Here is a 24,050-nt window from a genome sequence, read left to right as displayed (position 1 = left end):
TCATGGGCTCAGATCCAGACTCTAACTGACCATGCACAAGACGACCTTTTCTGTATGAGTTTCTTCATATGTTACATGGAAATACTATCTAAAATCTGTCTAAAGGTTTTGAGGGTTAAATGATGTGTATAAAGTGCTTTGGAAACCTTAGAGAACTAAGAGTACCAGCTATATAATCATTAAAATGTAGTAAATACTAATGACTTTCATTGAAGTCATGTTTTAAGTTTTTATCTTGATGTGGAGGGAACTCATTTCTTTGACAGCTATTCCAGGCTGCAAGTTCTGGGTACTTATATCAAGAAAGTTGGTATAAATCAAACTTGGTTTTAATACTTTTTTTGGATAAATTGCTAAAGTCTGTTTGAAAGGATTTTATTTAACATTTTTGAATATTCATCAGTGATCTTGATTTAGAGTTCTTTATTTTATCCTCACATCAAGTCAGTAAGCATTTATTAAGTGCCGTCTCTGTGCCATATAAAAAGAAAGGTTGAAAGAAGTCAGGAAGCCAGGAGGTGGAGATAAGGAGGGAGAGCATTCTGGGTATGGGGGCAGCCAATGAAAATGCATGGAGTGTCTTTTGAGAGAAATAGCAAGGAAGGAGGACTGTTATTTGCCTGTATAATCCAAGATGGGGGAGCAAGGTATAAGAATTCTGAAAAGATAGGAAATGGTCAGGTTTTATAGGAATCTGAAAGCCAAACAGGACAAATTTTATATTTGATCTTGAAGGAATAGGGGGCCACTGGAATTTAGAAGGGATATTCTTGGATTGATCAACCTGGATGGGAAAAGAACAACTCTTAAGTCAGATTATACACATAAGCGTGTGTGTGTGTGTGTGTGTGTGTGTGTGTGTGTGTGTGTGTGAGGGGGGGGGGTCTGACACCATGGGATTTGAAGTTTAGAGGGACAAGAACCTGCTTCTCAGTCCTTTAGGTGAGGAGATTGTTTCAATTTTTGAGCCAGAAGACAGAATTTTATCACTTCTGAGAGTTCTAAAAGGGACACACACAGCTCATGAAGGAAGGAATGGAGACTTTAAGAGCAGATCAGCAGCAACAGTGTGGGACAGTATCCCCAGCTCCACCCAGGACTTATGCAGCAGAGATGTAAAGAATCAGAAGTATAGGAGCAACAAGTGAAAATAGAAACTGAAAGGAGGAAGTAAAAAGAAGTTTGAGCTGGCAAAGGGGAGAGCTTGAGGAAGGGCCCATCAGCCCCCTACAGACATCTTGGAACAGAAGACTGACTAAAGCTATTGGTCATACTTGCCTTTAAAAGGACTGAAAGAAGTACCCAAAAAAGGGCGGCTCTTTCTCCAAATTCCCCTCCTTGTAACTAGTAACAGATACAGTAACATACTCTGCTTGCAAATTTTACATATTATTTATTGAATCCTGACTTTTACTTCAAACATAAAGAGGCCAAATAAATATGAATTTAAATTCAGGCTAGAAGGTCAAACCCATAGCTGAATGCTAGGAATTTTCTAACTGGGGACTCTGAGCTAATGTGATTATATTCTTAGTTTTTCATTTGATATAAATTCCATATCATATGGAGGGGCTGAGTGAACCTAAGTGTTCATTATATTGCACTGATGTTAAAAAAAAAAGTGAGCTGTTTGTTGTTAATCCAATGTGGCTAATTAAATCTTCAAACATAATGGAGGGGTTTGGAGGAGATGGTGGTAACAAGCACCAAGCATAAGACATCAATCTGTACTTTCCATAGCAACACACATAGCAACACATCTGGTGTGTGTATATATCACCACTATTGATTTATATACATTAGAACAATGCAGGTTGATGTTTACTTTCTTAGAAATGTCCTGATTTAGTTCTTAGCAAGAATGAGTAATCTTTGGACTTCCCAAAATGTAGCTATCATTTACCGAAGTCTTTCTCTTCAGAAGATTCTTATAAGGACAAAAGGGCATCTGAAAATCCCCTTCCTCAAATCTTGGAGTAGAGAAAGACAGTTAGAAGTCCTGCTCTCGCTTACTGTCTTGCAAGAAAAACAAAACTTAAAAGACTTTGGAAATAACTTGCTATAGAGATTTTGAATATGAGGCTCATGGCTCATGAGATGAGTGAGCAGTTAAATTTAGAGGATAGAAAAAACATCCCCTTTACAAATACTTTCCTAGAGTGTGTAATGAAGAAGTGGAAGAAAACTGGGAATAGTCAAGACATATGCCTCAAATTTGGAAAGAAGAGATTTTGAAGAGGAATGTAGGTACTGAAAGCTTAAAGTGGAAGGTTTCCCAAGCAGGTTGGGAAGCTCCCAGGAATGAAGGCCTAATAACATAGAGAAACAATTTTAATAAGAAGGCTAAGAGAGAATTGTTCAATGCAACCTATGTGGACGTACATGGGACATGGCAGCAGACGAAAAATTTAAGACGTATAAAAGATGAAAGCAGATTGGTAACCGATGATGTGTGTAAAAGCATGATGTACATGTTCCAGTAAAGAGTATTAGGAGAGCAAAAATTCAGAATGAGCTGAAGCTGTACAGCCCCCCTATGGTTGGTCAGAAGTCTCTCCCCGCCATCTCCCCCTCTCCCCCCAAGGATTGGGAAAAAGAAGAGGATCAAAGAAATGATAGCATCATTGCTTAGGGAATAGGAAGGACTCTGATACCAATATTCCTTTTGTTTCCATCTCTGTTGATAATTACTAAAGTGATCTCTGCTATGTTTCCTTCTATGGTTTCCTTTATTTCCTCTCATGACTTTATCTTTTTAATATACAATGCTAGTCGCACCCATTCTTTACCTATTTCTTTTGAATGAAATATACCCTTTGGGAAACATACTGCAATAGTGTTATCAGGTCTTAGTGATACCTGTGAGTCAAGCAGAGTAAGTCTAATTGGGCCAGGACCAGCTTTCATAGCCCTTCTAAGTTTGTTTTTTTTTTCTCTCTTGGCTGAACAGTCCAACTTCCTTCGATTGCTTCTCTTGTAAGTTTTTTGTTTTTTCTCTTTACTGGTGACCATCTTCTAGACATGCTTCTACTTGTCATTTTTTTTTCCCTCTAAAATGTGGTGCCCAGAAGTGAACACAGTGCTACAAATGTGATCTGCATGGGGTGCAGGACAGCAGCCTTATTGTCTGCGTGGTTCTGTACGCTCTCTCTTTATGCAGCCTAGATAGCATTACATTTTTGGCTGCTATGTCACATTGTTGATTCACATTGAGTGTGTAGATTACTAACCCTCCTTTGTTACTGGGACTGTGGACTACCCATAGCTGCATAAAATTTTCTCCCTGGTGTTCAAATTCTTTCATAATCTAGACTCCACACCTCACCATTCAAGTCTTCTTGTACTTTTAGTATCCTCCACCACGTATTCTTTGATTCAGTGACACTGCCATCCCTGTTTCTCAAACTGCTCACTCCAACTTGACTCCAGGCATTTTCACTGGATGTCTTCAATGCCTGAAATATTCTTCCTCCTCATTATTGCCTCTTGGCTTCCCTGGCTTCCTTCAAGTCTTACTAAAAGCCTACCTTCTACGCGAAGCTTTTCCTAATCCCTCTTAATCCTAGTGTTTTCCCTTTATTATTTCCTATTTATCTTGTATGTAGCTTGTTAACATATATATGGGAAACATCCTGTTGAAGGAAAATGTGGCTGTACCAAATGAATATCTTTTTATAGTCAAAGTCAAAGAATAAGAATTGCACATACTCTACATTTTTCAGTAAATTGTGTGATGCCAAATATGCCAATATGTGGTAAATTGTGAGTCTGTCCATTTCCTTTTGGTAATGTCATCAAAGATGCTCTCAATACATGTGCAGACTGTTCTTATAATAAATAATCCTCTTCTCTGGTCTAGAAGTAGCTGTGGCCAAACATCAAGGTGGTGTTTATAAACTTCAAGTCAGTCTTCCCTAGTGCTTGATGTTTTGTCTGTACAAGCAAGGACTTTTATCATTTCAGAAATGTTTCTTTGTTTAAACAACACAGCCCTTCTGTATGATAAAGTCCTTGACTGCACCATGGTGGACAAACCTTCCTATTGGGTCAATGCTCTTGTCAGATCATTTTGAATGGTGGATGCGTTGAGCTTGATCAATTCACCATTCCTGATGTAAGAGTCCTAGCCAATCTTGTAGATCTTCTTGTTAACTTCAGGATGGCGGTGGTAGGTTTCTGACCAGCCCAGGCCATAGAGAATGCCACATGGGCATGATTCTAAGTTCTGATATGGGTCACCTCGTACTGGCCGTGGTGGGTTTTATGGAGTAGTTTCTCGGTGTGTCAGCAGCTTTGTAATCCTCGTGTGACACCTTTGTAATTCTTGCTAATGGTTACTCGTAAGATATCAGTTATCCCATCCTACCTAAGCACAGTGGGCACAGTCTCCTGCTGTTCCAGCTTCTCTCAAGCCCAGTCTAATTTCTTAGCCACACCACCATCAATACTTGGGTCTCTCCATGAGGTGAGACTTCTGCCTCAGGAGTAGCAGGAGCCTGTAGGTATAAGCCATGATTCCCATAACCTGAGAATATTTCTTAATACTGCTAAAGGTTTTGTCCAGCTTTTTCTTGCCATCCTTATTCTGTCATTGGGGTGTGTGTGTGTGTGTGTGTGTAAAGGCCTTTTCCTTTTTTTTTTTTTTGCTAACTTTTGTAGGACCACATCTTTCCAGAGCTTTGTTTTTTTTTAAATAGTATTTTATGTTTTCTTTTTTCCCCAATTACATGTCAAGGCAATTTGTAGCATTCATTTTTATAAGGTGTTGTGTTCGAAATCTTTCTTCCACTTTCCCTTCCTTCCCTTCCAAAAATGGTAGGCAATTTGATAGAGGTTATACATGTGCTATCATGTAAAACATATTTCCATTAATAGTCAGTTGTGAAAGAAGAAAGATATCAAAAGAAAAAAAAGCACAAAAAGGAATAAAGTGAAAAAAGTATGCTTTGTTCTGCATTCAGCATCCATCAGTTCTTTATCTGGATGTGGATAGCATTTTTCTTCATGAGTCTTTTGCACTTGTCTTAGATCGTTGTGTTGCTGAGAAAAGCTGAGTCATTTATAGTTGATCATTACACAATGTTGCTGATACTGTGTGACAGTGTTCTCCTGGTTCTCATTTCACTTTGCATCAGTTTGTACAAGTCTTTCCAGGTTTTTCTGAAGTCTGCCTGTTCATTTCTTAAAGGTATTCCATTATACCCATATACCATAGCTCTTCAGCCATTCCTCAACTGATGGGCATCCTCCTCAATTTCCAATATTTTGCTACCGTGAAAAGGGCTACTATAAATATTTTTGTACATGTAGGTCCTTTCCTCTTTTTTTATGCTCTTTGGGATACTGACCTAGTAGTAGTATTGCTAGATCAAAGGGTATGCAGTTTTATAGTCCTTTGGGAATAGTTCCAAATTGGTCTCCAGAATGGATGGATCAGTTCACAATTTCTACTAACAGTGCAGTAGTGTCCCAGTTTTCCCACGTTCTCTTCAGCATTTATCATTTTCCTTTTTTTTTATCATATTAGCCAATCTGATAGGTGTGAGGTGGTACCTCAGAATTGTTTTAATTTGCATTTGTCTAATCAGCAGTGATTTAGATATAGAGTGTGTCTATAGATAGCTTTAATTTCTTCATCTGAAAACCACCTATTCACATCCTTTGACCATTTATCAATTGAGGAATAGCTTATATTCTTATAAATTTGACTCAGTTGTCTATATATTTGAGAATTGAGGTCTTTATCACAGATACTAGCTGTAAAGATTGTTTCCCAGTTTTCTGATTTCCTTCAACTCTTGGTTGCATTGGTTTTGTTTATGCAAAAGTTTTGATTTAATATAATCAAAATTATCTATTTTATATTTTATAATGCTCTCAGTCTCTTGTTTGGTCATGAATTCTCCCCTTCTCCATAGATCTGACAGGTAGACTGTCTTTTGCTCTTCTAATATGCTTATAGTGTCGCCTTTTATGTCCAAATTATGTACCCATTTTGACCTTATCTTGGTATATGGTATGAGATGTTGGTTTGTACCTAGTTTATGACCTATTGTTTTCTAGTTTTCTTAGCAGTTTCTATCAAATAGTAAGTTCTTATCCCAAAAGCTGGGGGTTTTGGGTTTATAAAACACTAGATTACTATGATCACTTACTACTGTGTCTTGTGTACCTAATCTATTCCACCGATCCACCACTCTATTTCTTAGCCACTACCAGATAGTTTTGATGATTACTGCTTTATAATATAGATTGAGATCTAGTATTGCTAGGCTACCTTCTTTTTATTTTTACCCCATTAATTCCCTTGATATTCTTGACCTTTTGTTTTTTCAGATGAATTTTGTTATTTTTTCTAGCTCTATCAAATAAGTTTTTGGTAGTTTAATTGGTGTGGCACCGAATAAACAAATTAACTCAAGTATAATTGTCATTTTTATTATATTGGCTTGGCCTATGCATGAGTAATTAATATTTTCCAGTTGTTTAGATCTGACTTTATTTGTGTGAAAAGTGTTTTATAGCTGTATTCGTATAGTTCCTGAGTTTGTCTTGACAGGTAGACTTCCAAGTATTTTATATTTTTTACATTTATTTTAAATGGAATTTCTCTTTCTATCTCTCTTGCTGCTGGGCTTTCTTGGTCATCTAAAGAAGTGCTGATGATTTATGTAGGTTTATCTTATATCCTGCATCTTTACTAAAGTTGTTAATAATTTCAAGTAGGTTTTTAGTTCATTTTCTAGGGCTCTCTAAATATACCATCATAGCATCTGCAGAGAGTGATAGTTTTGCCTCCTCATTGCCTATTCTAAGTCCTTCAATTTCATTTTCTTCTCTTATTCCTATAGCTAACATTTCTAGTATTATATTGAATAATAGTGTTGATAATGGTCATCCTTGATTCACCCCTGATTTTTTTTTTTTTTTGGTGAGACAACTGGGCTTAAGTGACTTGCCCAGAGTCACACAGCTAGTGAGTATTATGTTTCTGAGGCCAGATTTGAACTCAGGTCCTCCTGACTCCAGGGCTGGTGCTCTATTCACTGCACCACAGCTGCCCTGACCCTTGATCTTATTTAGAAGGCTTCTAACTTATCCCCATTACATATAATACTTGCTGATGCTTTTAGATAGATACTTCTTAACATTTTAAAGAATGCTTCCTTTATTTCTGTGCTCTGTAGTGTTATTTTTTTTTAAGGCAATTGGGGTTAAGTGACTTGCCCAGGGTCACACAGCTAGTAAGTGTCAAGTGTTTGGTCTGAAGCCAGATTTGAACTCAGGTACTCCTGACTTCAAGGCTGGTGCTCTATCCACTGCACCATCTAGCTGCCCCTCTAATGTTTTTAATAGGAATAGGTGCTATATTTTGTCAAAAGGTTTTTCAGCATCTGAGATAATCATATGTATTCTGTTGTTTTTGTTATTGATATGGTCAATTATGTTGATAGTTTTCCTAATATTGAATATTAGGAAATATTTCCTAATATTGAACCAACCATTTATACCATTCCTGGTATAAATCCCACCTGATCATAGTTTATAATTCTTGTGATATACTGCTATAATCACCTTGCTAATGTTTTGTTCAAAAGTTTTGCATCAATATTCATTAGGGAAATTGGTCTACAATTTTCTTTCTCTGTTTTGGCTCTTCCTGGTTTAGATATGAGCACCTTATTTGTGTCATAAAAGGAGTTTGGTAGGACCTTTACCTATTTTTTTTTTACCTATTTTTCCTAATAGTTTATATAGTATTTAATTGTTCTTTAAATGTTTGGTAGAATTCACTTGTGAACCCATCTGGCCCTGGGGATTTTTTTTTCTTAGAGAGTTCTTTAATGCCTTGTTCAATTTCTTTTTCTAAGATGAAATTATTTAGGCATTCTATTTCTGGATCTGATAATCTAGGTAATTTATGTTTTCATAAACATTAATTGATTTTACTCTTGCATTTATTGGCATATAATTGGGCAAAATATTTCCTGATGATTGCTTTAATCTCTTCTTCATTAGTGGTGATTTCACCATTTTCATTTTGATACTGGATATTTGGTTTTATTCTTTCTTTTTTTAAAATCTAACCAATGACTCATCTGTCTTAGTGTTTTTTCATAAAACCAGCTCCTAGTTTTATTTATTAGGTCATGTATTTATTATTTATTACTCTTTTTGCTTTTAGTTTTATTAATCTTAGTTTGATTTTCAGGATTTTCAATTTGGTGCTTAAGTGGGGTTTTTCAATTTGTTCTTTTTCAAGTTTTTATTTTTATTTTTTTAGTTGCATGTCCAATTCATTGATCTGCTCTTTGTCTATTTTATTGATGTAAGAATTTAGAGAAATAAATTTCCCCCTAAGTACTGCTTTGGCTGCATCCCATAAATTTTAGGATGTTATCTTATTGTTGTCATTCTCTTTAATAAAATTATTGATTATTTCTATGATTTGTTCTTTGACCCACTTATTCGTTAGGATTAGATTATTTAATTTCCAATTTATTAATTTTTTGCAAACAGTCAGGGTTAACTGACTTGCCCAGGGTCACACAGCTAGTCACACATCATGTGTCTGAGGCCAGTTTTGAACTCAGGTCCTCCTGACTCCAGGGCTGGTGCTCTATCCACTGCACCACCTACCTGTCCCCCCAATTTAATTTTAATCTGTCTTTCCACTGCCCCTTTCTGAATGTATTTTTTATTGCATTATGATGTGAAAAGAATATATTTACTATCTCTGCCTTTCTACATTTGATTTTGACGTTTTTTGGCCCTAGTACATGGTCAGATTTTGTGTAGCTACCATGTACTGCTGAGAAAAAAACATATATTCCTTGATATTTCCATTCAGTTTTCACCAAAGGTCTGTCATATCTAACTTTTCTAATATTCTGTTCACCTCCTTAGTTTTTTTTTTCTTCCTTATTTTCTGGTTGGATTTATCAAATTCTGAGAGAGGACAATTGAGGTTCCCCACTAGTATAGTTTTGCTGAGTTTTTCTTCCTGTAACTCACTTAACTTCTTCTTTAAGAATTTGGGTGCCATGGGGTGGAGCCAAGATGTTGGAGAAAAAGGCAGTGACTCACCTGACTTCTCCCCAAAACCTCTCTGAACACCTTTAAATGATACCATAAAACAATTCCTGGAGTGGCAGAACCCATAAAAGGATGAGGTGAAATAATTTTCCATCCAAAGACAACTTAGAAGGTTGGCAGGAAAGGTCTGTCACATTAGGGAAAGTGTGGAGCACAGTTCAGCACAGACCCAGACCCAGCAAACCATGAGCAGGTCTTGGGAGCCACTGAATCAGTGGCAGTGGCTGCTTCCAGAACTCTCAGCTTATAGACGGTAAGAGGGTCAAACAAGTGGTCATAAGTAGATCATAGAGATCTCTTTACTAGCACTGGGTGCAGGACTCTGTTGCTTTGCCTTTACTCGGATCTGGGTCACAGTTCTGGGTGGTAGTCCCAAGGTAGGGAGGAGTGTTAATACACCAGAACTTGCAGCCTCAGTGGAGCAGCGTCCCTCATCACAGTTCCAGGATAGAAAAGAGTGCTTGTGGTCACTTACAGACCAGAGCATAGGCCAGGAGAGTAGGAAACACACCTCTCCTTATATCATACTACTTTGGAAGAACAGAAAACTTATAGGTCTCTGAAAACAGTTGCACAAAAACCCTGGAACTTGGGACAGTGCATCCTCTACCCTGGAAGCAGAGCTCCACTTTAGCAAAGGGTTAAAAGTCAAGAAATAGGTTGGAAAAATGAGCAAATAACAGAAAAAAATTCTGACCATAGAAAGCTACTATGGTGATAGGGAAGATAAAAACACACATTCGGAAGAAGATAACAAAATCAAAGGTCCTACATCCAAAGCCTCCAAGAAAAATATTAATTGGTCTCACGCCAAGGAAGAGCTGAAAAAGGGTTTTGAAAATTAAGTAAGAGAGGTAGAGGAAAAATTGGAAAGAGAAATGAGAGTGATACAAGAAAGCCATGAAAAAAGAGAGAAGAGCTTGGTAAAGGAGACAGAGAAAAAAATACTGAAGAAAATAACACCTTAAAAAACAGACTGGTCCAAATGGTAAAAGAGGTACAAAAAACCAATGAGGTGAAGAATGCCTTGAAAAGCAGACTTGGCCAAATGGAAAAAGAGGCACAAAAATTCACTGAGGAAAAAAAAAACTCCTTAAAAAAAGTAGAATTGACCAAATGGAAAAAGGGCTACAAAATCTCACTGAAGAAAATAATTTCTTAAAAATCAGAATTGAGGAAATGGAAGCTAATGACTTTATGAGAAATCAAGAAACAATAAAACCAAAAGAATGAAAAAATAGAAGACAATGTGAAATATCTTACTGGAAAAATAATTTTAAAATTATTGGACTACTTGAAAGCTACAATTAAAAAAAAAAAGCCTAAACATCATGTATCAAGAAATTATCAAGGAAAACTGCCCTGTATTCTAGAATCAGAGGGTGGAAAAAAAAAAAAGGAAAGAATCCACTGATCACCTCCTGAAAAAGATCCTAAAATGAAAACTCCCAGGAATATTGTAGCCGAATTCTAGTACTCCGAGGTGAAGGAGAAAATATTTCAAGCAGCCAGAAAGAAACAATTCAACAATCGTGGAGCCCAGATTGAGCATAACACAAGATTGAGCAGTTTCTACATTGAAGGATCGAAGGACTTGGAATATGATACTATGAAGAGCAAAGGAGCTAGGATTACAACATGAATCACATGCTCAGCAAAACTAAGTATAGTCTTTCAAGGGACATTCAATGAAATAGAAGACTTTCAAGTATTCTTGATGAAAAGACCATAACTGAATCAAAAATTTGTCTTTCAAATACAAGACTCAAGAGAAGCATAAAATGATAAACAGGGAAGGGAAATCATAAAGGAGTTAATAAGGTTAAACTGTTGATATTTCTACATGGGAAGATGATACTTGTAACTGATAAGAACTTTTTCATTATTAGGGAAGTTAGAAGCAGCATATATAAATAGAGGACATAGGTGTGAGTTGAATATGAAGGGATGATATCTAAAAAATAAAATTAAGGGCTGAGAGAGGAATGCACTGGGAGAAAGGGAAAAGGAGGTAAAATGGGGTAAATTATCAGACATAAAAGAGGGATGAAAAAGCTTCTGCAATGGAAAGGAAGATGTGGGAGGTGAGAGGGGGTGAGTGAACCTTATTCTCATCAGAATTGGGTCAAAGAGGGAATAATGTACATAACATACAATTGGGTATTGAAATCTATCTTACCCCACAGGAAAGTATGAGGAGAAAGGGAAAAGAGAAGGGAGGGCAGGTTGGGGGAGGGGGTAGTCAGAAGCAAAACACTTTTGAGGAGGGACAGGGTGAAAGGAGAGTGAGAATAAAATAAATGGGAGGGGGGAATGGATGGAGGGAAATGCAGTTAGCAATAGTAATTGTGAAAAAATTTTTGAAGCACATTTTTCTGATAAAGGCATCATTTCACAAACATATAGATAACTGAGTCAAATTTATAAAAAATAAGAGCCATTCCCTAGCTGATAAATGATCTAAAGATATGAAGTTTTCAGATGAAGTAATCAAAGTTCTCTATAGCCAAATTAAAAAAAATGCTTTAAATCACCATTGATTGGAGAAATGCAAAATAAAACAATTCTCGTGCCTATTACATTGCTTAATAGGACAGAAAAGGAAAATACAAATGTTGGAGGGGATATAGGAAAAATGAGACATTCATGCATTATTGGTGAAGTTGTGAACTGATTCAACCATTCTATAGAGCAATTTGGAACTGTGCCCAAAAGGGTATAAAAAGGGACCTAGCAATACCACTCTAGGTCTGTATCCAAAAAGAGGTAAAAAACAAAAAGGAAAAGGACCTATGTGTCTAAAAATATTTATAGCAGTTCTTTTCTGGTGGCAAAGTTACCTATCAGTTGGGGAATGGCTGAAGAAATTGTGGTATGTAATAGTAATGGAATACTATTGTATTATAAGAAATGAAGAGCAGGATGCTCTCAGAAAAACCTTGAAAGACTTACATGAGCTAATAGAAAGTGAAATGTACTCTGTACAAAGTAACAGCAATATTATGCAATGATTGGCTGTGAGTGACTTATTCTCAGCAATACAATGACCCAATACAACAACTGGTGATGTGTGAATACAGATTGAAACATACTTTTTTGGAAAACTTTTTTTCTTGAGGGCTTTTTTTTTTGGGGGGGGGTTGTCTATCTTTTCTTTTACAACATTACTAATATGGAAATATGTTTTGCATGACCACACATGTATCACCTATATTGAATTGCGTTCTCAATGAGGGGGTTGGAAAGGAAGGGAGAAAATTTGGAACTCAAGTTTTAAAAATGAATTTTAATTGTTTTTACATGTAACTGAGAGAAAATAAAATACCAAATTTAAAAAAAATAATTTTGATGATATACCACTTGGTGCATATGTTTTTAGTGTTGATATTACTTCATTGTCTATGGTACCTTTTAGCAAGATGTAGTTTCTTTCCTTATCTCTTAGGTCTATTTTTGCTTTTGCCTTGTCTGAGATCAGGACTGCTACCCCTGCTTTTATTTCATTCATTCATTCATTCATTCATTCATTCATTCATTTTACTTCAGCTGAAGCATAAGAGATTCTGCTCTAGCTCCTTACCTTAAGCAGAGGGTGTGTCCTCTGCTTCAAGTGTATTTCTTGTAAAGAGCATATTGTAGGATTCTGATTTTTGATCCACTCTGCTCTCTGCTTTCATTTTATGGGAGAGTTAATCCTATTCACATTCACAGTTATGATTACTATGTATTTCCCTCCATCCTATTTTTCTGCTCATTTGTCTTTTTTCTCTTTTCATCCTTTCCCGCCTTTACAGTGTTCTGCTTTTGCTGCCTACCACCTCCCCTGGTCTGCCCTCTTTTCTGTAAGTCTGTTCCCCCCCCCTTTTTTTTTTAACTAAATCTCTTCTCCTACTTTCCTGGTCAGGTAAGATAGATTTTTATATTCAACTAATCGTATAGATTATCCACTCTTTGAGCCAGTACTGATGAGAGTAAGGTTCAAGTGATGGCCGTCACCCACCCTCCCATCTTTTCCTGCACTGTAATAGGTTTTTCACACCTCTTCAGGTGAAATGATTTACCCCATTCTACCTCTTCCTTCCTTCTGCATCAGTGTACTCTTCTTTCTCATCCCTGAATTATTTTTTTATGACATTTCTTCAAATTCATCTTATACCTGAACCCTCTGTCTATGTATATTCCTTCTAGCTGCACTATTAATGGTGCAATTTTTAAGAATTACAAGTATCATCTTCCCATGTAAGAATGTAAACAGCTCAGTTCCATTGAATCCATTATGTTTTTATTTTCCCCCTTTTACCTTTTAAGGCTTCTCTTGGGTCTTGATATTGGAATCAAATTTTTTGTTCAATTCTGCTTTTGTCCTTATGAAAACTTGAAATCATTTTATTCCATTGAATGTCCACTTTTTCCTTTAAAGGATTATGCTTAGTTATGCTGGATAGGTGATTCTTGGTTATAGTCCTAGCAACTTTGCCTTCCAGAGTATCATGTTCTATGACCTGCAGTCCTTTAATGTTACAGCTGCTAAGTCCTGTGTAATCCTGATTGTGGCTCCCCTATATTTGAATTGTTTCTTCCTGGCTACTTGCTGTATTTTTTCCTTGACCTTATAGTTCTAAAATTTCACTATAATGTTCTTGGAGTTTTTGTTTTGAGATCTCTTTCATGAGGTGATTGGTGGATTCTTTCAATGCCTATTTTGTCCTTTGATTCCAGGATATCAGGGCATTTTTTTGGATAATTTCTTGAAAGATGTCCAGATCTTCCCTTTGATTATGCCTTTTAGGTAGTCCAATAATTCTGACATTGTCTCTCCTGGATTTATTTTACAGATCAGTTTTTTTTCTAATGAGATATTTTATATTTTATTCTGTTTTTCATTCTTTTGAATTTGTTTGATTAATTCTTGATTTCTCATAGGGTCATGAACTTCTACTTGCCCAATTCAAATTTTTAAGGAGTTGTTTTCCTCCATTAGCTTGTATACTTCATTTTCCATTTGGCCAATTGTACTTTTTTTTTTTTTTTGCTTTTTAAATCTTTTTTTATTTTTAAATTTTTTATTATTTAGTATTTTATTTTTCCCGTTACATGTAAAAACAATTTTCAAAATTTGTTTTTAAAACTTTAAGTTCCAAATTCTCTCTCTTCCTCACACCCCACCGCACCTCCCTCATTGAGAAGGTGAGCAATTTGATATGTTATACATGTATAGTCATGCAAAACATATCCATAATAGTCATATTGTGAAAGAAAACATAAACAAAAAACCCCTCAAGAGCAGTAGTTTACTTTGTTTGCTCATTTCCCCAGCCTGTTACTTCACTTTTAACTGTTTGTAGGGCTCTACTTTCAGGGTGGAGGGTGTACTGTCCCAAGCTTCAGGGGTTTTGTGGAGCTGTTTGCAGAGATACTTCTAGAGACCTGTAAGTTTTCAGTTCTTCCAAGGTGGTATGATCTAAAAAGAGGTATTTCCTACTCTCCTGGACTGTGCTCTGGTCTGTGAGTGACCACAAGCACTCTTTTCTGCCCTGCAACTATGAGGATGGTCCTCCTCCATTGTGATTATGAGCTCTGCTATGCTAGTGCTCCTGTAATACCCTTCTGAGCAGCTGCTCAACCACCTTATGATCTGCAGGCTTAGAGCTCCAGAAGCAGTTGCTGTAACTGTTACTGCTGATTCAGTCACTCTTAAAGCCTGCTCCTGGTTTGGTGTGGCTGGGTCTATGCTGACACGACCTGTTCAAGACTGTGCTCCACTCTCACCCAGACCTTTCCTGCTGACCCTCTAAGTTTCCTTGGTGTCTGTGGGCCAAGAGGTCTGGAAACTGCCACTGCTGCAAATGATTCAGTTGCCCTAAGGACTGCTCTGGGTTTGTGGGAGCCAGTCTACACTGACATGGCCTGTGTTGGATTGCACTCCTCTCATCCTGGTGCAACAGACCTTTCCTACCAACTTTCTGCATTGTCATGGGCTGGAATTTCTTTCACTGTCTTTTTATGGGTTCTGCTACTTTGTTTAACAGATTAATTTTTTAAAGGTATTTGGAGGGATTTGAGGGAGAGCTCAAGGGAGTCATTGCCTTTACTCTGCCATGTTGGCTCTGCCTCCCCCCCCCAAAAAAAACACAAAAGAGTAGTTTTTAAGGAGTTGTTTTCTTCAGTGGATTTTTTAATCTCCTTTTCCATTTGGTCAATTCTACTTTTTAAACAGTTGTTTTCTTTTTCTAAGCTATTGACTCTTTTTTTTCATAATTCTCTTGTATCACTCCATTTTCCTAGTTTTTCTTCTACCTCTCTTATATATGACGTTTAAGTTCCTTTTTTGAGCTTTTCTATGAGTTCTTTCTGGACTTCAGACAACTTCCCATTTTCCTTTGGGGCTTTGCCCACAGATGTTTTGACATTGTTGTCCTCCTGTGAGTTTGTGTCTTGGTCACCATAACAACTTTCTGTTGCCAGATTATTTTTTTGTTTTTTGTTTTTCATTTCCTTTAAATTTGATCTGTGCTCCCTAGGTAGAAGGGGTGCTATTTCTGGCTTCTTGTGCCAGGGGCTGCAGGCACTGGCCATTTACCTGGTGTGGCACTGAGGTTACCCTGAGGCCCACCAGGGGACCCTTGTGTATGGTGCTGTGCTGATGGGGTGGGATGGGGGTTGGCTGATGCTGCTGGAGGCTGTAGGGTTGTGGCAGCTCACCTGGTGTTGAACCGGTATCCTAGTGCTGGTGTCTAGCCTGGTGGGGTGCTTCTGGATTTCCCCAGGGGTATGCGGAAGCATGTGGAGATTTAGTCACTGGAGGCTGCCTATTTGCCCAGGGCAGTGCTGAAGCAAGTGGTCTGGTGCTGGTAGCTGCCTGTTTGCTTAGACACCCAGAGGGGTGGTGTCTACCTGTTTTCCTTGGGCTATGCTGAGGCAGGTGGAAGTCTGGCCACTAGAGGCTGCTTGTTTGCCCAGGGCTTAGACCTGGAGTCTGCCTTCCCCTGGTTATGCTGGGGTACATGGGGGTCCTAGTGTTGGCATTTGCCTGCTCCACTACCCTGAGGCTCAGGTTCTCCTACTGGTTTTGTATGGTGGAGTTTGCTGCTGGCTTGCTGGGATGCTTCCTGTCTTGGACTGTGCTCCCCTTTTATCTGAGTGAGACCAATGTTTCCTGCCAATCTTCCAGGTTTCTTGGGCTGACAGATTGTTCCATCCTGTCTTTTTACTAGTTCTCCTGTTCCAGGATTTGTTTTGGGGTGCTATTTTATGATTGTTTGGAGGTAAACATGGGAGAGTTATGGTGATTTATTGTTTACTCTGCCATCTTGGCTCCCAGAAGTCTATTACCCACAGCTCATTTTGAATATAGAGACCAAATGGGGTTTGGACCTAGCCCAAATGATTATACGGTATCTCCACAGTAGTGATCACCTTGACCACTTCCTTCTTGTTTGCCTTGGACTCAAGCTTGTCCATTTCACACACATCATGTAGGTCACACCAGCCTTATAACTTAGGAAGCAGTAAGGTAGCTAGATGGGTTTGGGAGGGTCATCCTTGGGCACTCAGCATCTGCTGCACGGATCAACAGACCCATGCCTGGAAACAGAGAACTTACAGTAGAACATGCTGTTGCTATGACCAAGGCAATTTCTGAGCCCAATTCTGAACAAATTTCTACTGATAGGAAAGTAGGCATATGGGTCTGTGACTGATGTTCTCTTAGTTGTCCTTTTAGAACATAGTAATGAGGTCCAATATTTTTCTCCATATTCATATCTTCAGATACTTTGACAATTAACTCAGCAAAACAGTCATAATCAGCACAGGCCTCTACTTTGTAAATTGTCCCAGTCATCTTTGTCTTCTTTGGTTTTGTTTCCACTGCTGAGACTGTGATATTACGAGTCCCAGTGTGGTATCTCAACCATTCTTGGGGATGAAAGGAGTTTTTTAAATTAAAATCTTTGTAGATATTTTCCATCTTTCTCCCATTTTTTCAATTTTTTTGTCCTCCTTCCAGTTCCATCCTTAAGCATCCTAAGGGTTACTTTGCTCAGGTCTTTCACCAAATTTTTTTTAAGCTAGTTTTTCTCACCATTGCTTCTAATGCCTTATGAGAAGCATCAAGTAGTGTTACAACCTTGCACCATACATTCTGTAAGACTTTAGAAATTAGATTCTAACAGTGGGTGGCAGCATGCTTCATGCAGTTTGTGGGGTGAGAGGTGTTTGGCTGAGGACAGCTAATTACTTCCTTATCATTATGACTTTGTTCACAGTTCTGAGGCAACTGCTCTGTCTCTCACCGATCTGCTATGTCTCCAAGCAAGGTTTATTTCTTCAAGCAGTCGCCTTTTGGGTCTCTGCCCTTGCTCCCACCATTAGCATCCTAGGGGTGCCATGCCATGGCAGGGACCCAGAACACAAGGGTAGCCTGGCTCCTTCACCTCCTCTCTGGGATCTCCTGTCTTCTTGAACTTACGTTGTCTCTCACTAGGTTCTTCTTGAACTTGCATTGTCTCTCACATCCCCTTCTTCCATCCCTTAGGAAGAAAGGGTACTGAGCCTTCAATTGTGGTATCTTAGTTCTCAAAAGGTTCAAATAGCTAAGTACTGGTGATTCTCTTCTTCCCTAGGTTAGAAATTTTATAATCCCTTGGAAAACCAGCCATAGTACACTTGATATATGGAATTACACACCACAGCATCAAAATGAACATTAGCACTTAGAGAATAAGAATCACTAATCCTGAATTCTGGGTAATGATCTCAAAGGTATCATTCATGGTAAATACATAAAATATGTGCAATAGACGCAGTTTTAAAAATAGTATTTTATTACATTGCTTGTGTCAATGATTTAAAATGAAAATGGTGTTCATTTTATATCCTATGAACTTAACACATTTTTTTTTCTCCAATGAACACATCCTGTTCATTCCCAATAACAGTGATATCAGTAACAGTTCTATCCCCATTATGGTTGTGGAACATACTTTTTTTTTTTTAAGTAGCAAGATGAGGCAGTATATTTTTACCCTTCCTCTTTGGCAGTGTAGTTCAATGACTAAATTTTAATTCAGAGCAACACCACTACATAGCAATAAATCTTTTTGAAATAAATGTAGCATGTTATATTAATCTGTCCCTCCCACTACCATACTCCCAAATAAAACAAAAACACCCTTAAATAATAAAGCCCTTAATACATAATTTCAGTCACCTATAAAAACAATTTCCCATATTGATTATATTTTAAAAATGTTTCTGCGTCTTAAATTCCTCACCTCTCTGTCAGGAGGTGAATAACATGTTTCATCTTCAGTCTTTTAAATCTGTGGTTTATAATTGTTTTGATCAGAGTTAAAGTCTTTCAAAGTTGGTTTGCTTTATAGTGTTATTATCATTGTATAAATTGCTCCCCTAGTTGTGCTTTCTTTCCTCTGTATCAGTTCATAGATGTGTTAGCAGTTTCCTTTGAAGCAGTCCATTTCATCATTTCTATGGCACAATAATATTCCACTACTTTTATATATCACAATTTGCTTAGGTATCTGCTTAGTTTCCAATTTTTGGCTTCTATAATAGAACTCCTATAGATATTTTGTACACATATGTCCTTTCCCTTTTTTGGTTTCTTTCTAGTATAGGCCTAGTAGTGATACAGCAAGGTCAAAGAGAATGCATATTTTTGTAACATTTTTGGGCACAGTTCTAAATTGTCTTTCAGAATGGCTGAACTAATTAATGTTCTTCCACCAGTTCACTAATGTTTTCCCACAGTCCCTCCAGCATTTATTTTCCTCTGTCAAATTTGCCCATCTGATGGATGTGAAGTAGAATTCCAAAGTTGCTTTAATTTGCATTTTTCTAATCATTATGGATTTAGAGCATTTTTCATATAACTTGGACTTCTTTTGAAAAGTGCCTGTTTATATGCTACCAGGGTGAATTGTTCTTGGTGTTACATATAGCCTTTACTCCTTTAGTTATCACCATAGCTTCAATCTGATGTGGTCTTTGGGACAGTATGTCTCTATTCACATTAGCCCACCCTAGTTGGTAGCATGTGTTGAATATGTAATTATCTAATGCTGCTACCCATCCCTGGCAAGCACTGTTTAACTTGGCATTGATTAGAATGTAAGTCAGCGAATTGGTTGGTCCCCACTTGCAGCCGCCTTCCATATTCTTGGAATAAACTTCTCTGTGATAACTCACTTCAGAGTCAAGTACTACATCTTGTTTATGGTGTATTAAGTCTCGCTGTTATTCAGACCTCTGCTGGCAAATGTGACTAGTTTGTCGCGACCATCAATCTCTTGTAACAGGATTTTCCCCATGTCTTCTGGGCTGGATTCTGTGTAGGGCAGAAAGCTTGTTAGTATCTGTATAGTCCAACACCGCTAAATTATGAAGTAGTTGGACAAGACTTTAAAAACTTGTTCATATCTATTTGTCTATCCATCTACAAAGGGCTTTGCAGGTATTAGTACAACTTTGCATTTCCTGCGCATTTGCTAGTAAGGCCTCTTTAGTCATCTATGCACAAGTGAGGTCTTTCAGTCATTTAGCAATGGCAACATCTTAACAAAATTGTGAAAACACCTGCCAAATCCTAGAAACTCCTTACTGGTCAAGTCAGAAGAGCTTGTCTTCCTTAGGTCAGTTCACAAACCTTGTTGGGATGCTGTATGACCTATGTATTTGACAGAAGCATGGCAAGATTGGCACTAGTCAATGGAAAGCTTCAAACCATTTTCTTCCAGACTATGGTTCTTAACTTTTATTGTGTTATTGACCCTTTTGGCAGTTTGACGAAACCAAGGGATTCCTTCTAGAATAAACTTTTAAAATGCATCATATAAAATACATAGAAATATGAAAGAAGCCAAATGTATTAAAATATAATTTTTAAAATACTTATAAAAAGGTTCACTGATCCCACATTAAGACAGGTTGATCTAGACAGTCCCAGACCTTTATCAGTTTCTCCTTGTATTCTTCTACGGTCTTCCCAATGACATGAATGCCTATTCATTTGCTTTGACCATTTATCTGTTGGGGAATTGATCTTGGTGTTACATTTAGCCTTTACTCCTTCTTTAGTTGCCACTACAGCTTCAATTTTATGTGATCTTTGCATCTAATTTATATCTCTAATTATTTCATTAATCTTTAGAAAGTGTCAGGTGCTACTAAGATGCTTGGGGAATACACAAAACTGCTAAGTCCAGTCAGGCAAATGAAAGCAGACTCCTTGTCTTCTGCCACAGGAACCCAGCAGCAGCCAATGAGAACCTCTAGGTGCCTGATAGAGAATCCAGAGCTTCTTGATTTCTTAGCAGAGTGTCTCACACCACTTCTTTGCTTCAAAGTCTAGTAATCTACACACATACATAGCTTTCCCCTCTGTACCACATTTACAGGTGGTACACATGGGCTACCAGACTTTACAAGAATGCCATTTGCAAGGAATACCAGCTGCATCTTGAGATATTCCCTGAGGTCATCAATCATAGATGAAGAAAACATTCTCAGCTCTTTCCTAGAGTGGTTGGGAGCTGGTCAGCTATATCCCATGGGTTGCTCTTGATCATGTGGTAAGAATACATCTGCTTTCTTCCTGAGTTTCTGCCTCAACCATTATTCCCCATGTCTCAGCACGAGAACTTGATTACACTAATAGCTGCTAACACAAACAAAAAAATAATAAAAATAAGTAAGCAAAGGAGAGAGAACCCAATATAGATAGCTACTATGGGGATAGAAAAGAGGAAAGACAATGGAGCCAAAAAAGCCACTCCTTTTTCAGTGAAAAATATCAAATGGTCCTAAGCACAAAAAGAACTCTTAGAACTTAAAAAGGACTTTACAAATCAAATAAGAGAGATCGAGGAAAAATTAGAAAAAATAAGAGCAATCCAATAAAATCAAGAAAATCATCAAAAGAAAGTCAACCAATTTGAAATAGAGAATCAAAAACTTAAGGAAGAAAATAATTCCTTGAAAACAATAATAGGGCAAAGGGAATCTAAGGACATTCTAAGACACTAAGAAATAATAAAACAAAATCAAAAGAATGGAACAAAGAGAAGAGAATGTGAAACATCTCATCAGAAAAAACAATTGATCTGGAAAACAGATGAAAAAGAAACAATATAAAACTAGTCTGACTACCTGAAAATTACAATTAAAAAATGTATCTTGATACAATATTAAAAGAAATTATCAAGGAAAAATGCCCTGAAGTTCTAGAACAAGAAGGCAAAGCAGAAATAGAAAAAAAAATCCACTGATCACCACCTGAAAGAGATTCCAGGAGGAAAACTTACAGGAATATCATAGCCAAGTTTTCAGACTCCCCAGTTAAGGAGAAAATATTGCAAGCAACAAGAAGAAAACAATTTAAATATCATGGAGCTACAATAAGGATTACATGAGACCTAGCAGCTACTACTTGGAATACTATATTTTGTAGAGCAAAAGAGTTGGGTTATGACCAGTATAACTTACCCAGGAAAGTTAAGTATAATCCTGAATGAAAAAAAAAAGCATTTAATGAACTGAAAGACTTTCAGGTATTTGGAACAAAAAACAGAAATTAAGGGAAAATCTGACATATAACATCCAGGAGAAATATAAGGTAAACATTAAAGACGAATTATAAGGGACTCAATAAGGTCAAATTATTTACTTCTCATATATGAAAATATCAGCACTTTTATAACTATCATCATTATTTGGGTAGTTTGGCCAATTTTTCTTTTTAGGGCATTTTTTCTCCTCATTGGCTTTTTGGACCTCTTTTGCCATTTGGGTTAGGCTATTTTTTAAGGTGTTATTTTCTTCAGTATTTTTTTGGGTCTCCTTTAGCAAGCTGTTGACTTGTTTTTCATGATTTTCTTGCATCACTCTCATTACTCTTCCCAGTTTTTCCTCTGCTTCTCTTACTTGCTTCTCAAAATCCCTTTTGAGCTCTTCCAAGGCCTGGGACTGATTCATATTTTTCTTGGAAGCTTTGGATGTAGGAGCTTTGACTTTGTTGTCTTCTTCTGGTTGTATATTTTGATCTTCTTTTTCACCAAAGATAATATAGTCTGACTCTTTTTGCGCTGCTTGCTCATGATCCCAGCCAATTACTTAAGTTTTAAACTCTTTGGTTAAGGTAAGAGTCTGCTTCCAATGTGGAGAATGTACTGTCCCAAGCTTCAGGGATTTGTACAGCTGATTTCAGAGATACTTGTAGGGACCTGTAAATTTTCAGTTCTTCCAAGGTGGTATGATAAGGGCCGGAGTGTTTACTCCTTTCCTGGCCTGTACACAGGTACTCCTTTGTGTCCTGTAACTGTGAGGAGGGGTTCCCCTCCACCACCACTACTACAAGCTCCACTGTGCCAGTGCTCCTCTTCACCCCTGGATTGCCGCCCAGAACTGTGACCCAGATCCAAGCACAGGCAAAGCAAGAGATTCCTGCCCCAGCACTGGCAAAGAGATCCCTGCAATCCCTCTCTGATCAGCCACTGGATTCCTCCTCAGTCTATGGGCTGGAAGCTCAGGAGGTAGCTGCCCCCTTCCCCCAGGGCCACGCTCTTGGGGAATGGAGCGGAGACCCTGCGTTCCTCTCTCTCAGCACCGCAGGAAACAGACTTTTCCCACTGATCTTCTAAGTTGTCTTTGGCATTCGTGGATTGAGGAGTCTGGAAGCCACCACAGATGCCCAAGATTCAGTCCTCTGAGGCCTGCTCCAGGTTAGCTGCGGCCTGTGTGCCTACACCATGCTGCGCTCCTCTCACAGCCCGGCATGATATTCCTTTCTGATCAATCATCTAGGTTGTTTTGGGCTGGAAATTTGTTTCACTCTGTCTTTTTGTGGGTTCTGTTGCTTTAAAATTTGTTTAAAGCCATTTTTTATGAGTATTTGGAGGGGTTGGGGGGAGAGCTCAAGCAAGTCACTGCTTTTACTCTGCCATCTTGGCTCCGCCCTCCTTTATTTGGGTAGTTTGAAAGAAAGGCTTGGGCTGAGCTGAGTATGATGGGGGTGAGTCTAAAAAAATAAAACTGTGTGGGGAGAGATTAAAAAGGAGTAATTATCTCATGCAAATGAGTCATAAAAGGAAAAACTGACATGGAAGCTAATAGATGAGAAGAAAGGTAGTGCTGAAACCTTAACCTCATTGGAAATTGGTTAAAAAGGGAAGACCATATATACCTAGAAGGGTATAAAAGTTTTCTAAATTTAGAAAGAAATAAGAGACCAAGGATTTGGGGCAGGGAGAGGATAAGAGAAGGACTCTTGGAGGGATGGATAGGTTAAAGAATAGGAGGGCAAGGTAGTGGGTAGAAGTAAAGCAGAGGAGTGAGGAAGGGAATAGGTGAGAAGGATGGTGAAGAGAAATAGGAAGAAGACAAATAAACAACAAGTAATTAATAGCCTAGAATGTGAATGGAATGAATTTACCCATAAAATGGAAACTGATACTAGATTAAAAATTTGAATTCAACAATATATTGTTTTCAGGAAATGCTATAAAATCAGAAATATACAGAAAGAAAATAAAAGTCAGGAGCAGAATGTATTATGTAAAAAAATCAAGGGTAGGAACCATGATCTCAGACAAAGTTAAAGCTAAAATAGATTTAATCAAAAGAAAAATGGGGAAACTATACTATGTGTCAGCAATATTATTCAATATTGTTTTAGAACATTTGAAATAATTAGACAGTACAAAATACTTGAGCATATACCTGCCAAAACAGACACAGAAACTATATAAATATAAACATAAAACACTTTTGATACAAATAAAGTCAGATCTAAATAACTGAAATAACATTTATTGTTCATGGACAGGTAAAGCCAATATGATTTTTAAAATTATGATTTTACCTAATCTATCGATTTAATTCCATCCCAATTAACTTACTAAAAAAATTATCTTACTGAGTTAGAAAACATAAAATTC

General features: G+C 37.5%; 1 protein-coding gene and 1 pseudogene across 2 annotated transcripts in view; both read right to left on the bottom strand.

Moving 5' to 3' along the window:
• Positions 1-24,050, bottom strand: part of IL7 (interleukin 7) — a 96,800-nt gene that overhangs the window by 16,326 nt on the left and 56,424 nt on the right. Inside the window, exon 7 of one of the 2 annotated variants that reach the window (XM_020973933.2) lies at positions 17,901-19,444. The exons of the other annotated variant lie outside the window; for it this stretch is intronic. Within the exon in view, the coding sequence (XP_020829592.1) occupies positions 19,382-19,444 (63 nt within the window). The 3' untranslated portion in view covers positions 17,901-19,381. Of the gene's footprint in view, positions 1-17,900; positions 19,445-24,050 lie in introns of those variants that run through there. 2 annotated transcript variants of the gene reach the window in all.
• On the bottom strand, positions 3,856-16,939 carry LOC110199186 (large ribosomal subunit protein uL3 pseudogene; annotated as a pseudogene).

The sequence above is a fragment of the Phascolarctos cinereus genome, unplaced genomic scaffold (assembly GCF_003287225.1).
Source record: "Phascolarctos cinereus isolate Bilbo 61053 unplaced genomic scaffold, phaCin_HiC Scaffold_4;HRSCAF=312, whole genome shotgun sequence".
Classification (NCBI taxonomy): Eukaryota; Metazoa; Chordata; class Mammalia; order Diprotodontia; family Phascolarctidae; genus Phascolarctos; species Phascolarctos cinereus.
The sequence above is the reverse complement of the archived record's forward strand: the minus strand, read 5'-3'. Positions and strand labels throughout refer to the sequence as shown.